The 16,898-nt window shown below is 39.7% G+C and overlaps 1 protein-coding gene across 4 annotated transcripts in view; it reads left to right on the top strand.

Moving 5' to 3' along the window:
* PPP3CA (protein phosphatase 3 catalytic subunit alpha) overlaps positions 1-16,898 on the top strand; it is a 224,790-nt gene that overhangs the window by 174,493 nt on the left and 33,399 nt on the right. For all 4 annotated transcript variants that reach the window (XM_056566528.1, XM_056566536.1, XM_056566547.1 and 1 more), the window contains exons 6-8: positions 3,338-3,477; positions 15,273-15,350; positions 16,435-16,529. In XM_056566528.1, coding sequence (XP_056422503.1) covers positions 3,338-3,477; positions 15,273-15,350; positions 16,435-16,529 — 313 coding nt within the window. The remainder of the gene's footprint in view (positions 1-3,337; positions 3,478-15,272; positions 15,351-16,434; positions 16,530-16,898) is intronic.

A 16,898-nucleotide genomic window follows, 5' to 3' on the forward strand; every position in this document is an offset into this window, starting at 1 on the left:
ATAGAAGTAATTTACAAATCTGTTTTAACTTTCTGGCACCAGTTGATTAAAAAAAAAAAATGTTTTCCACCGGAGTACCCCTTTAAACACTGGTGTACAGGCTGTGCACTCACTACACTACACGCTACTACATTGTAAAAGAGTGTAATTTCTTCAAAAATGTCTACTCACTAATATATCTTTCTTTTTACTGGTGCCCAGTACTATACACATTATTCCATGTGTGGCCTGACTAGTGATTTCTACAGTTATAGAATTATTTCTTTGTCATGTGCATCTATGCCCTTTTTGATGCACCCAGTGAACTTAAGTATAGTGAAAAGCCCACCCAAATTTGCATTGAAATGTGGTCTTCTAGGGGGGGAATGTCTGCTCTTGATACCACTTTTTTCACTGCAGCTTAAAGGGGTACTCCACTGGGAAAAAAAAAAAAAAAAACATTTTAATCAACTGGTGCCAGAAAGTTACAGATTTGTAAATGACTTACTATTAAAAAATCGTAATCTTTCCAGTACTTATCAGTTGCTGTTATGATCCACAGGAAATTCTTTTCTTTTTGAATTTCCTTTCTGTCTGACCACAGTGCTCTCTGCTGACACCTCTGTCCATTTTAGGAACTGTACAGTAGGATTTGCTCCTACACTGGATAGTTCCTAAAATGGACAGAGGTGTCAGCAGAGAGCACTGTGGTCAGACAGAAAGGAAATTCAAAAAGAAAATAACTACCTGTGGATCATAACAGCAACTGATAAGTATTGGAAGGAATAAGATTTTTTAATAGAAGTAATTTACAAATCAGTTTTATTTTCTGGCACCAGTTGATAAAAAAAAAAAATGTTTTCCAGTGGAGTACCCCTTTTACAGGTGCTCGGTCACCCATCCCAGAACTCTGTTCAAGTAGTAAAGTTGATATTACACACTGTATAATATGTTCCATTCTTTAGTTTGAAGGTCATGTTTCCAACAATTATATTTTTTTATTTTTTTTATATTTTTGGTCACCTCAATATACCATTCTTTTTTTTTTTTTTTTTTTTTTTTTTTTTTTTACAGAAATCAGAATAAATGCTGATTGTCAACATTTGAGTGAAATTAATGTTGTGTGGCTTTTTCAAAAAGTTGATGCTAATAAATGTGGGCCTATGACTAGAAATAGAGGCATGGAGTTTGTTGCTGTGATACAAAACAAAAATTGATCATAGCTTTAAAATTGACTTTAGAGATCTGAAATGAAGAAGTTGCTGTGCATGAATATGAATGCTTGAATGGAAGTATAGAGACTATGAGCAATTGCCGTCCACCGGCAACACCTTTTTACAACACCCCTTATGATCTCCATGAAGAGGGTTATGTAGAATATAGGTTGCTTCTACATGTAGTTGGTTGCCTTTTTTATATTCCAGAATTGCATATTTACTAGGAGTCATTAACTTTTTTTCTGGAATATGCAGTTGGTAATAAATCTGTCCGTGCCTTTTTGAAACACAATCTGCATATTTAGCAACACATTATTTCATTCCTGAGTATTTCAGTTACAAAATCTTGAATAATTTACAAGCTTAAATAAGTTTGGAATTCTAGCTCAGTATTGCATATTTTATGATACACACTGAATTTCTGAATGTATCTTCCTAATGAAAGTTTTCCCCTTCTTAATTGAACGTCAAGGTGATGAAATATCACTCCATTCCCCTCAAATAATATTAAGCCCTGGGCTAAAATGTCCCCATGTCATAGCTGAATTATTTACGTTTTCTTTTACTTCCTGGCGGGATTTTAGCCAGTTTGATAGATTTATACATCGATGTGACAACTCCGCGGCAACTTCTTCTTATTAAAGATTTCCCAAGGTTTGTGGGATCATTCCTCGCAGTGAACTAAACTCTTCATGCTCTGAAAATTGGCTACAAGTAATGAGCCAGCTTCATATAACTTTTATTTAATTACATTTTTTTAGCTTTTACGTTTTTAACTAGAATTGTTTTATTGATGAGTAAAAAATGTGTAACAATGACCTTATGGGTATCCCTTCTCAATATACCCAATTGTGAATGGGGAAACCTGCTTTGGACTCCATCATTAAACAAGAGGAGGAAGTCACTGCAGAGAATTCCTTCCACAAGGGTTGTACAATACATTTGAAATGGGTTGAGGGCTGGAGCATGGGGATCAGCTGGGATTTTCTAGATGGGGATCCCATATGTATAGTAAGACTTATGGAATCCTTTAAATTAATTGACAATAGACCTTGTGCTTAGGGCTGGGCGGTATGGCCAAATATGTGTATCGCGGTATTTTTGTAACTTATGACGGTTCCACGGTGTATAACGGTAGTCCCCCCCCCCCCAAAATTAATTATCAGCCCAGCACTGCGCTGTCCCCATCGGGGTACTACTCACGTCACCTGCAAGCACTGCCCTCCTCGTCCTCCTGTTTGTTGCGGCTGCCGGCGCTGACACTCTAAAATTAACTTTAACGCATGTTCCTACGTAGGCCTTACGCTCTTCCTGGGGATGTGAACGTCGGACAACCTTCAGCCTATCACTGGCCGCAGCGATGTTCCGCCTCAGCCGGTGATAGGCTGAGCCCACTGTCATGTAAGAAGCCGGCTCCTTACATGACAGTGGGCTCAGCCTATCACCGCCCGGAACATCGGTGCGGCCGGTGATAGGCTGACGGCTTTCCGACGTTCCATTCCCTAGGAAGCAGGTCCGGACCGACGGGGAAGGTGAGTTTAAGTTTATTTTGTTTACCTGACACAGTATAGAGCAGTGGTCTTCAACCTGCGGACCTCCAGATGTTGCAAAACTACAACTCCCAGCATGCCTGGACAGCCAACGGCTGTCCAGGTATGCTGGGAGTTGTAGTTTTGCAACATCTGGAGGTTGAAGTCCACTGGTATAGAGTGTCAGCGCCGGCGGCCACAACAAACAGGAGGGCGAGGAGGTTACATATGCGAGTAGTACGCCGATGGGGACTGTGCAGCGCTGGGCTAATAATTCATTTGGGGGGGGGGGGGCAGAACAGCGCTCGCGGGTCACATTTGATTAGTTCCCCAATGTTGGGACAGTGCAGCGCTAGGCTAATAATTCATTCATTCCCGAGGGGGAGGGGCCCAACCGGTATTGCGATATGGGGGGAAAATTAATATCGTGCAGCACAAAAATTTGGTATGAACCGGTATACCGCCCAACTTGTGCTGTTATACAAAAGCTTTATCATACACAGTAATAATACTTAAAGGGGAGTTTCCATTAAAATCTATTTTGTTATATGCTTGTTTGTTTGAGTAAACTGAGAAAACAAATGATAAATTGTTGTTTTTTTGTTTTATCAGTTAGATCGCTTTAAAGAACCCCCTGCATACGGACCTATGTGCGATATTTTGTGGTCAGATCCACTGGAAGACTTTGGTAATGAGAAAAGCCAAGAACATTTTACTCACAACACAGTTAGAGGGTGCTCTTATTTTTACAGGTAAGTGGTTTATAATATATTCGGCATTGATGACTTGGTGAATTTATTTGTATCATTTTTTATACCAGTTATGTCACTCATAATAGCCATTCCTTTGGACCCTACGCACACTTTTCTCATTGTGATAGGTTTTACTTGGTTCAGAATGATTGGCACTAGACTTCTAGCAGCTATTAGTTCTTTGGGGTACAATGCTTGCATTTCCAGTCAGTTGTCCAAAACTACAGAGTGACACCGTTCGTTAAAAAAATGTTACTGCAGCCAGTAAAGCATGGTAACTGCCTAAATCATTGCTCTTGTCTTGTTTAACAGAAATATGTAAAAAAAAAAAAAAAAAAAAAGTTAAAAAAAAAAAAAGTATATACTGATGGATATTTTGAACATTAAAAAAACCCAATAGGTTTAATAACTAGGAGAGTTTTCAAACGTGACTACAGTCTCTAAATTTTAGACAGTGGTAATCTTTAGCTGATAAGAAGCTTAATGTGTACGTTTTATTCTTCTACTGTAAGCCCTCAGACAGGCAGTGTGCTACATGCTGATACTTATAGAGGACTCTTAACATGCCCCATTTGCAGGCTTACATCAGGGAAATACAGGTGAGTATAAAGATAAATAAATGCATTGGTGCCTTTTAACCCCTTGGTGACAGATGTGAAAGTATGGAGTGGGCTCGGGAACTGATTGTGAGAGATCACTCCGATGCCAGGAGTTTAACCCCCTAGATGCCACAGACAGTAGCGACCTAGGTGGTTATTTGACAGGTGCTGGTCCTGTCATGATTCTCATTGGCACCCCTGCAACACAGTTGTAGGGTGCTGATTGAATGCCTTGGCAACCAGGGGCCTTCTAAAGGCCTCTTTAGCTGCCATGTAAAATCTACTATTGTAATAGTATGTCTTCATAGGGCAGATAAGGCAATGTTGTATACACAGCATATTTTACACTGCACAAAATCTTCAGCTCAGCGGGAAATACGCTGTGTATTCTTCTATGAGTGCATACACAGGACTACTCAGCAGCAGCCCTGTGTGTGCAGTAAGATTTCAAGGCAGGGGGCCCATTTACAAACCTTAATGCACACACTGGGCTGCCACCGGGTATTGCATGTTTTATTTTTTATTGTTTGTTTTTATTTCACCCCACACCCCGTTTCTTTTTCTTTTTTTTTTTTTTAAGTCATAATGGAGTGAAACATAACTTGTCCCCCATCCAAAGGATAGGGAATAAATTATAGATCGCGGGGGTCCAACCGGTGGCCCCCACCCCCGCATGATCTATTGAACGGGGCTCCGGCAGTCTGCAAGCCACGCCCGACATGCCCTCTCCATGTATTTCTATGGGATACATGGACGGGGCGTGTCGGCCGCCCTTCCGTGCGAGAGTCAACACGCCCCCTTCCAGCAGACTGCTGGTGCCCCATTCAGGAGATCGGGTGGGGGTCCAGTCGAACCCCCCGTGAGCTATAACTTATCCCCTATCCTTTGGATAGGTGATAAGTTCTGTAGTGAAACATAACTCCTTTTAGAGATGGCAAATCCCTTAGAGACATTATAATTTAAGAGGGCCCAAATGCCAATTTTTTCACAATTCTCTGAATGTAGAGGAAAGAAATATCGGTTGAGTGCAGATCCTTTATAATTTCCCATCAGTATTAGGACACCTGTAGGACACCCGCTGTATAGTGAACTCCACATAGCTCTTATAACTTGGATTGGCTGCATTGCAATTCCCCTGCTCAATTAATTGACGTGTATACTGTTTTGCAAGGAGTAAGCAAAGAGACTTGGTACATTTTTTTTCATGATTGGAAGGGATCCCAGGTGATCCCTCTGGTTCCCAACTGTGATCAGTAGTTATATAGCCTAGTGTTTCGCTTCCCAGTTTAGAAATAAAGAAGGCGGACTTTATTGACTATAATGGAGCCTGTCTCCTGGAATCAGTCAGACAGTGCACCAAGCCACCTTCACCCAGCCATAACTGATGATTGGAAGCCGTCACAGTGCTTAGACCCCCACCGATCTTACCTTTTGACATTTTGTTTGACATGTCATATATTAAATAAATGGCAGAAACTAGATAATCTGTCAGCTTCAGAGCTGTAGACACAACTGTATAGGTGAACAGGCCACAAAGCGAAGCATGCCATACTGATTACTTATTTCTAAACTTATAATTTATCTCTGTTTCAAGTGTCTGAAGGCAGTGCCAAGCTGCTGAAGTGCACCATTATTGGTATGCATGGTGCATTTGTGGGATTTGGAAGGGGAGTGACACACTATGGCACTTCAGCAGTTTAGCACCTCCTATGGGACTTTTGAAGCAGAAAGAGAAGATTTTTCAGTTTGCCAGTAGCAGATGTGGCATTGGCATAATATACAATAGTCTCTGCATGATTTCTATCTGACAAAGTCACTTTAAAGGGGTACTCCTGTGGAAAACTTTTTTTTTTTTTTTTTTATCAACTGGTGCCACAAAGTTAAACAGATTTGTAAATCCCTTCTATTGAAAAATCTTAATCCTTCCAGTACTTAATCCTTCCATTTCTTTTTTAGAGAAATCAAAAAAAGAAATGCATTTCCTCTGATGTAATGACCACAGTGCTCTCTGCTGACCTCTGCTGTCCATTTTAGGAACTGTCCAGAGCAGAAGAATATCCCCATAGCAAACCTATGCTGCTCTGGACAGTTCCTAAAATGGACAGCAGAAGTCAGCAGAGAGCACTGTGGTCAGGACATTAGCGGCAATGCATTTCTTTTTTGGATTTCCCTTTAGTATACAACCCCTAAAAAAAAGTACTGGAAGGATTAAGATTTTTTAATAGAAGTGAAAAAAAAAAAAAAGTTTTCCACGGGAGTACCCCTTTAAACATTCAAAATGTTATACTGACCCTAAAAACCTGGTGTTATTGCCAGTGAGGGCTAGTAGACCAGGGACTGTACCAATTCTACAAGAAAGTATTTGACATTCAGAAGTATGATAAGTTAGTAAATAATACTAAAATTCCAGTTCTCTTGCTTAGATATTGTGATTGCTGCATAATTAACTTTGATAGGATAGTTTATCATTGTCATTGCTGGAGAGTCTTTTTTTCTGTTATTACCTTTCCTCAAGAGAGAACCTAGCCACTTAAACAATTTGTCTTGTGCTGCATCTGACAAACTTAACTTACTATTTTATTAATATATTAAGATTGATACAGTATAGTGTATAGAACTGCCTGTAATATGTACATACTATAGTCATTTACAGCAGCACTCCAGGTGATTTTATTTTCTTCTCTGCCGGTAATATGGATTAGTTAAAGTAGAGGCAAATCTTGTGTGCGTGTGTGTGTGTGTGTGTGTGTGTGTGTGTGTGTGTGTGTGTGTATATATATATATATATATATATATATATATATATATATATATATACACGCAAATGAAAAATGTTGCAGTATCTTGTAATACCTATATATATAGATATATAGATATATATTAATATATACCGTACATATACATACACATACACACACACACACTCGATCATTGTATGCAGTCTAGTGCATAGCCTCCAGTGTGGACTGATACTGGCAAATAGCAATGTTCACGAAATAGTTCTAAGTGAGCAGAATTACAGCTGTGCTTTTTATCATTGTCAGTGGGTCTCCACCATTAAGGTCTGGAAGCTTATCATGTGACATGCTCTAAAAAGCAGCCTTTGAAAGTAAAAACAAAAAGTGTGCAACCTACACAATATGGTAAATATAATGTCATATTTTTTTTTAACAACCTAGCCATGAATACCTAAAACCAGATGGTGGGCAGCTCCTCATGTAGTGAAGAGGTGTTCAGGGCAAAACAATAATGCTTAGTCAACTCCAAAAAAAATGTAATGAAGTGCATGCAATACTAAGAATGTCCAGCCAAATGTCACACCCAGAGCAATCATCACCTCAGACCTCAATGCATATTTTGCAGTCAGCTTTTTCAGAGTGCTGAGTTGGTGGGAGCTATTGGGACTTAATATTATTGGAAGATATACTATAAAACTCTAGTCAAGTAGATTCATGATAGTGTAAGAATGTTTTATAACCAGCTGACCAATTAATAATTAATATGCTGACCAATTAATAATTAATATGTTGACCAATTAATTGCATATGTACTAAGAAAAGATACTGCATTGCTAGGCACCAGAATCATACTGCAGGCCTGCACATGTACAAACACGTAGTCATCCTGTAGAATTGCTAGGTTAAAGGGGTATTCCGGGCAAAAACATCTTATCCCCTATCGAAAGGATAGGGGATAAGATGTCTGATTGTGGGGGGGCTCGCCTGCGATCTCCCTGCAGCAGCCCGCATTCTATGCGTAGCTGCGTCTGAAGTTTCGGAAACCTCCGGGCTTCCGAGACGGGGACGTGACGTCACGCCATGCCCCCTCCATTCATGTTTATGGGAGGGGGCATTGCGGCCGTTACGCCCCCTCCCATAGAAATGAATGGAGGGGGCATGGCGTGGCGTCACGTCCCCGTCTTGGAAGCCCGGAGGTTTCCGAAACTTCAGACGCAGCTACTCATAGAATGCGGGCTGCTGCAGGGAGATCGCGGGTGGTCCCAGCGGCGGGCCCTCCGCAATCAGACATCTTATCCCCTATCCCTTTAGATAGGGGATACAATGTTTTTGCCCGGAATACCCCTTTAAACTTAAGGGGGAATTCCGGCACTGTAGAAAAAAAACAATAATATAGTACTGGGACCCTGGTAAAATAGGAAAAGCCCTATACCTACTTACATCCTGCTGGTCCCACTGCACCCCCTGGCTTTTTCTGGTGTCCCACCGCTTATCTCTGCAATCGGTTTCCGGGACAAGCGCTTGCAGCAGGACCTTCCTGCACAGCCAATCACTGATCATAGCTGTGTCCTATCTCGACCAGCTATTGGCTGAGCGAGGAGGTCCTGTTCTGAGCGCTTGTGTTTTCATTTAGGGCACTCGGAACAGTCAGAATTTATATGTCAGGTAGAGGCTCCTAAGTAGTAGAACAATTGACCTTTTGTGTTACATTAAATTGATTTGCCTATTAGATTTATTAAGTGACTTATGTATCATACACAGCATGGGATGTGACATGATTGTTCTTTTCCTGTGTTATACCCACTTCTTTTGTAAACACTGTCAGTTAGATGACATCACTTCCTGTCTCCGTGACCACAGAGTCACATCTCCTAGCAGACCTTAGTCTTGTGATTGCAGAAAATAATTCACATATGGGCTTAGAATAAAAAAAAAGTGCTCTAGTTTTGTCTAGTCATTTTTTTTTTCTCATTGATTGATTTAGCCCTATAATGGCATGCCTTTTACTGTACTTTTATACAACATTGTAGTGGGCCTGCACTCCCATCACATACCATCTACAAAACATGGTCTATAGATGAAAGAAATAGGAGGTTTACATATTTACGATAGCATTATCTTTCTTTCTTTTATTCTATAGTTCCTGAATGTGAAATTTTCCAGTAAGCGTTAACAATTTTTTATACCGATTATATGTTTTATGTGTTTTTTGCAGTGTATGTGTTCATTATGTTTAGTGTGATTTCCCCACCACACACAAACAGATGCCAATCTTATTCGAAGCCAGTTATTCTTCAAATCATTTCTAGGTCAGATAGTGTCCTGGTTAGAACTAATCCCAAATGTCCAGAGGAGAATTAAGGCATTACAATATACCGTACACTGCTTCCTTTTCGGCTTTAACATGTCCATGTAAAATAACTGCAACTATTAGATCTAATCAATAGGCCTGCAATAAATTATTGCCAGAGAAATCCAGGCTGGTTCCACATACATAATGAGTGAGAACATACTTACAGTTTGCCACTTAAAGGTTCCCATTTAAAGGGTCTTCTAATGGATCATATAGACATGTCATATAGTTTTTGTGGTGTATGGCAAGTTGCCAAGACAATTTGTTGGAGCAAAGGAGCAGAAATATTGACCTGTCAGATTTTTTAAAATTTTTTTTAAAGCATGTGATACTTGGAATGTTAATAAGTTGAATGAGACATTTAAATGGGTTGTTGACAATGTACACTATATAGACAGAACTGTTGGGATACCTACAGGAGATTTTAGGGCATCCCATTCTAAATCCATTGCCTTTCCTGGATAACCTCTTTAATATAAAGTGTTTTTGTGGATATTTTTGCCCATTTATCCAGAAGACCATTTGTGAGGTCAGACAGTCATGTTGGGTGGCCTGGCTCACAATCTCCTTTCCAGTTCATCCCAAAGTGGGGTTAAGGTCAGGACTGTGTGTGGGTCAGTAAAGATTTTTCACATTAATCTCCCCAAACTATGCCTTTATGCCCTTTGCTTTATGGACTGAGGAATAGTCATGAAACGACAGTTAGAAAACGGCAGAACCCAAACTATTCCCACAAAATTAAAAAACAGTTTTTATATTGAAAACTATAATAATTAGAGTAGGTAGATAAAGCACTCACCGCATCAGAGGTTCAGCAACATAGTAGAAATGTATTCCAAACTGGAGCTGGTAAGATGGAGCAGACAGACACACAGGTGAGGCAGGGGCGTGACTAGGGGGTGGCAACTGGTTTCACGCACTGAGGCGCTTCCTCTGGCCCACGCTCAGTTTTTATATTGATTTTAGTCTTGTTTCAATAATTGGACATAAATCTGCAATGAAATCCTTAGTATGAAATCCATGCCATTTAGTGAATAATTTATGCAAAAAATTGTGGGTTTCCTTGCAGGATATCCGCAGCATTTGTGACACGTGAACCTACCCTAGAGGCAGATTGCTTTGGTAGGAACTGGATTCTATACTCCTGTACCAATAGGACTGAATCAAACACCTAAATTCAGTGGCATGAGATGACACTCGATACTTTTGTCCATATAGGGTGTTGGGGTACCCCCCCCTTGACCTTTCAAATGTCCAGTTTTACATTTTAGAAAGTCAATAGTCCATAGGTAGATCTGCTGTAGGTTTTAGGCCATTTTCACTGATATTACCGCAACCAGTTCCTGCCCAACTATGCTTCTGATGGGAAGCATGGTCAGGCCTGGACCTGAGGTCATAATGTGAATACAAAAGATGCATCTGTAATGTGCCCATATAAAACTACCCTTACAGTGTTGCTAATGATTTGGAGGAAGGTCAAAACGATGTTTTGTCTTAAAATTTTTCCTTAATAAAATACATTTGACATGTCCGTTATCGTTTGCCATCTATGTAAAGCAGCTGTTACCATGGCAACATCTTACATTCCAGTGTATTAACCTAAATGCAATTGGATAAATGTTTTGTGCATAAAGTCTAATGAGGTCAGCGCTGTCTGTGACTGTACTGGTGTGCATTCTCTCTAACTTTTCTGGAAACCTTTTTTCTTTTGATCAGGGAAATGCACTGTTTCGTCTCCCTTTGTTCCCGGCACTTATGAAACAAGATGTCTCTCCTAATTTGCTTATTTGCTTTGAAGAAAACACTTTTTACTTCTCTCAGGGTTTAACCTGATATGCAAAATTTTCTGAGCTCAGTCAGTCACTTAACAAATATATTTTGTTTTTGACTGAATTGATCTACTCGCCAACCAAATACTAGGAAAACTGGGTTAACAAATTGAGGTTTCTTAGGTGAACACTCCCTGTATCAGACAATGGAATGGAGTGATAGTTGTTTAGGTGTAAGGCATATGGAATATCTTTTCTTTCCACTGTCATATTGACAAGACCTATTTACAGACGTCAGCAGTTTATTATTAGTCCAAAACACCATTGAAGGGAGCCCATTGACTTGAATCTTGACCACAAGATCGAATACATTAATGTGTACCTGTCGTCAACAAAAACTTACATAATTTAGAGAATACCATTATATGTATATTTGCAATATACATTGGTTAAAAAATGTGTATATTTTTTTTGGGGGGGAAAGTGCTTATCCCTGCAGCTATTGCCTGTGTGTCTCTATGAGGAGACCAAATACAGGAAGTGAGGCGAGGACAAGCAGGGATCTGTGCAAACTCCTGGCTTATCAATCATACTCATGTGTGAACTGGTAGCATGTCACAGAGCCTCAGTGCACAGAGCCCCGCTTCTCCACCCTCACTTCCTGTATTTGGACACCTCATAGAGACACACAGGCAATAGCTGCAGGGATGAAAATACAGTGGTCCCTCAACATACAATGGTAATCAGTTCCAAATGAACCATTGTTTGTTGAAACCATCGTATGTTGAGGGATCGGTGCAATGTAAAGTATAGGAAGTTATACTCACCTGTCCCAGCCGCTCCGGACCGTCACCGCTGCCCTGGATGTCGCCTGCCTTCACTGTCGACGCGTCCCCGGGGTGTCCCCGATGCTCCGGACGTCTCTGCTTCCCCAGGATCCTCACTCTCCATCAACGCCATCACGTCGCTACGCACGCCGCTGCTATTGGATGACGGAACGGCCTGCACGGTGACATGATGACGACGAAGGAGAGCGCCGGCAATGCAGAGGATCCTAAATAGGATGGTCCGGAGCCCCGAGGACAGGTAAGAGACCATCACCGGAGCACATGGGGCACCGTAAATAGCTATCAGGCGGCAGCTGAAGCAGTCTGCGCTGCCGGATAGCCGTTTATGCGATTGCCCCGACATACAAAAGCATTGTATGTTGATGCTGCCTTCAACATGCGATGGCCTCTGAGAGGCCATCGCATGTTGAAATTATCGTAGGTCACTGTATACATTTTTTTTTAACCAATGTATATTACAAATATATATATAATGGTATTATCTACATTTTATAAAGTTTTTGTTGATGACATGTACACTTTAAATATTGGGAGCTGCAGCCATGTACATATGTCTATTTTTCCCCTATATTCTTGATCTTTGGAATAGGCCATCCTTTATACTACTTTGCTGGAATCCAAGGGCATAACTATAGGGGATGAATAGGTAGCAGTTGCAGCGGGGCCATGATGACTAAGGAGACCCAAAGACACCTCTGCCCCATATAAAAACACCAGTATTCTAAATGGCTCAGAGTAGACATGAGGTCCTGTTACAGATTGTGTATTCGAGCCCTGAAGTTACAATTTATTCCTCTACTGGAATACATTTCTAGTGTTGGCCAAAAGAAGTATATGGAGGGAAGACAGATGACAAAGGGCTGTAACTAAACCTTGTATGTGGGGAAATGTCTTTATCTTCTCCCTGCTCGGCCTGTGTTGTGCAATAAATTGATGGCATATAGGGCTGCAGCTTACATTGCCCATAATTTGACAAGATTGTACCTACAGGGCTCTATAGATTGTTTTTAGATGTCTAAAGTCTACATTTTAGAAACATTCATATTCTAAAGTATCTGTTAAGTGTCTGTGCCTGTATTTCCACATTTGTTGGGATAATTGGTACATCCATTTTTGACTACCATACAGTCAATAGTGGCAGATTTCTTATTCCATGCAGTTGTAGAATGCGTTCAAAAAAAAAAATAAAAAATAAATAAATAAATAAATATATATATATATATATATATATATATATATATATATATATATATATAATTTAAAAAAAAAACAGAGAAAACCAAGCGCAACTATGTGTTGTTACTCCTTATTTTGCCAAATATTCTAATGAAAAGCTGAATGTGCTCACCTGGTGGTGTTGTACTATGAGCACAACACCATAATTTGCCTGTAGCCAGCGTTAAAGATAAAATCCTAGGAGTGCTGCCGGCATTCAACCCGTCTTGGATAGCTCCTGGACGGTCCAGTAAATGCAACTGAGAAATAGCCATGGCACTGGCAAAATGTTGGAGTGAGGAGCTCTCCTCTGGATGGGCACTGTTCCACTGATTAAAATGGAACAGGCAAGGTTTGTTAAAATAACAAAAATATATTGCACAAAAAGAACGGACAACGCATTTCAAGGGACAAGACCCCCTCTTCATCAGGTCCAGTGATTGGGTATACACAGTATGACATCATTTATATTTGAAAAAAGTCTGCAAAATTCACATGATTTGGGAACTTTAAGAAAAAAGACGTAATATAAAATACATGAAAAAATGCATCCAAAGCTAGAGAACAAAAAAAATATTGCATGTTTAAATATTAAACCTCCTTAGAAGATATAATATGACAGTACAGTTCATATAGTATGTGTTTCCTGCGGCTGGTGGCAGAACAATGAACAAAAAGAAAAAAATCGGTAACTGTTGCAGTTGTAGAAGACAAATCACAATTTATCTAGCACATAATGGTAGCATAAGTCAACACTGCCCTCTAGCAAAGCATGTGGTCATTCACTCTACGTATTTCCATTACAGTATGCATCACTTAGTATATCCTAGATGGATAGTAATACCATTACAAGTATTCTACTATAGCCAAGTTTTACACTAAGTAATGTAACTTGATAACACAGGTCAGTCCTTTTACAATTAGAGATATTTTTAGTTATAAATTACTAATGACAAAGAATATTTTTATATGGTCGATCAAAATGATTGACAATACAAAGGTTTATCATTGGTAAAAAAAAAAAAAAATATTCTGTATGTAAGGCCCCATTTCAGGGCTCCGTTGTGCTTTTTGCCTTTTTTTTTTAAGGTACTCCAGCAATATAGCTCCAAAATGTGATGTGAATGGAGCCTAAGCTGGCCTTTAGTTGGCACACACAATCAATAGAATGTTAGTTTGTTTATTTCCTCCTATTTGATCCATGGTCTTACATGTCAACGCTTAAAATTTCTGTTGGAAACTAGCAATACAGTAGTGGTTGTGTGCTACTGCCATGTTACACTTAAAAGGGATGCCTTATTTATGATCATAGGGGAATCAAGGCACTCCATTTTCTGTAATCTGTTATTGCACAACGTGGTACTGATGGACGTGGAAAGCTGTATGACCAAACTTCATGGACAACTGGTCAATTATTGCAGTAAAAATGCTTTCTGTAAAAGTGTAAACATATTGGGGGAGATTTATCAAAACCTGTGCAGAGGAAAAGTTGCCCATAGCAACCAATCAGATTGTGTCTGTCAAAAATAAAAGAAGCAATTTGATTGGTTGCTATGGGTAACTTTTCCTCTGCACAGTTTTTGCTAAATCTACCCCATCGTGTTAATCTCAAACTTGAATTCACAAATTTAAAAATGAAAGTAAAATAAATTGCTAATTTTTTTTGTACTTCTGCTACATAAAATGGTATCAAACCAACCCTATAACTCACAAACTTAAAAACTAAAAAATATTTTTTCGGTATCTCGTAAAAAAGAGGATTAAAGGGGTTTTCTGGGGAGCAGAACATGTATTAACCGTTCTGCTCACCAGTGCTCCTGTTTTGCCCTCAGGATGCCTCTGCTGTATACCTTCCATGAGAGTAGCCAGTAACCATGTATCATTGTGGTTTCACTCGCACACAATGATCACAACAGTATGCATCCCCTCTAGTCTCAGATGGTTTACTTCCTACATGAGGGCAGAAGTGGAGCAGAAGAGGTAACACCTGTTTATTCTCCCTTAATAACTTCTTTAAAGGGGTATTCCAATCTCAGCATCTTTGGCAAATCCACAGGAAATGCCATACATTTCGGATAAATGCAGGCCCCACCTCTGAGCCCCCAGACCTCTGCAGCCTGTTTGTGGTTGAAAAGCCAAAAAAAAAGCTGATTTTGTGTAACTCCCATTGAGTTTATTGGGAGTTATGTGACCGCTTTAATATAAATAAATTGACTATTTACTTAGAATTAGTGCAATGCTTACTAATAAATCTTGTTGTTTTCCCTTTACAGCTATCCAGCTGTCTGTGAATTCCTTCAGCACAATAACTTGTTATCTATACTTCGAGCTCATGAAGCCCAGGATGCTGGGTAAGTTATATTGTTTGTGTTAGAAGTGTTTGTTTACTCTATATAAGTGTATAATATAATGTTTGCATATATTGTTTGCTTATATGTTAGCATATTGGAAGAATGCTGCGGCGCAGTAAATGAATGGGCATGGCTTGGGTACACAGCAGTAAACGTTGGCTTACTCTTCTGCCAGTATGCCGATATATACATTGAACATATGGCCCATAATAAGTGTGAATTTACTCCCGTACGCAAGATGTAATTGGGAAGTTACTTAAACTTTTTAATGAAGCTCAGCTTTTCCATTAAAACATTAAGGGGGAACCTGTTTTTTACTGCCCAAGCTGCCTTTAACATGAAACAGGTGCAGGGAGCAAGCCACACTATAATTTACTCTAAAAAACAGAGCAATCCTAGTTACAGAAAGCCACCATGGCCTGGCTCACTAATTATTGGGGTGGTTCCTGGCAGCTGCTTTCTGTCAGTCTGTTGTGTCTGTCCCTATACACACACCGGGAGACACGCATCACTCAGGGCCAGTGAGGTTGGAAGCAGCCGTATACTACACTCAGGAGTTTGAGAAAGGGTGCCGGGATCCTACTTTCATGCTGCCTGCGGTTTGAAGTTCGAACAGCATAAAACAGGTGACAGCTTTCTTTTACGGTTGTGTTTCCACGCTGTGTTTTTAGTTCATATCTTCACCCTTTTTAAGCATTTTTTTTTTCATGAGGCTATGTTCTACACACTGTTTTTTCAGCCATTTTTTATTTTGGTGCATTTTTTTCCTCAACCCTACTGTTTTGGAACATTGTCTATGGTTGAAATCACATGCAGCAGATTTGTTTCAGAGGTTTCTGCAACACTCTTGCCATTGAAACAACCTTATTCAGAAAGTACTACAACAAAATCTGCTGTGTGTGACCCCCCAATAACTTCTGTCTGTTTATAAGGGTGCTTAGTGAAGAACTGCTATCACGTCTAAGCCGAAGATGTTGTACAATTCTTTGTGATCCTTATATGTTGGCCGTAAAAATAATTGTGTTATTTTCCTGTCCATTCTTGAACTGTAACATATTTCCAATTTTACTTTTTCTATTTGCAGATATCGTATGTATAGAAAAAGCCAAACTACAGGCTTCCCCTCCTTAATTACAATATTTTCAGCACCAAATTACCTAGATGTATACAATAATAAAGGTAAACCATGACCCTGTTAAGACACTTTTATAGGCTATGCAGGTTTGTCTTGGATTCATCAGGCATGATGTTGAGTTAAGTGAAACTAAATTGGCTTAGGTGATGTTTTTTAATATGCACCTTTTGTATGAAGACTTGTTTCCCATTGCTTCTAAATGAAAGCCATGTCTCAGCAGTGTGTGACATTTACTCCTCCAAACTTGTACAGCCTGGACTATAGATTGATTTATTGTACTCTTAGGAAGGGAGGCATCTGAGCTAACTCTTCAAGTGTTTTCTATCTCTATACTTCTTTTTGGTATGTGACCTTTGCTACAATCAACCAAAACCCCTGATTCTGCAGAGTAAAATGTGACCTTTATTGGTGTC

This window comes from Hyla sarda, chromosome 1 (assembly GCF_029499605.1).
Source record: "Hyla sarda isolate aHylSar1 chromosome 1, aHylSar1.hap1, whole genome shotgun sequence".
Lineage (NCBI taxonomy): Eukaryota > Metazoa > Chordata > Amphibia > Anura > Hylidae > Hyla > Hyla sarda.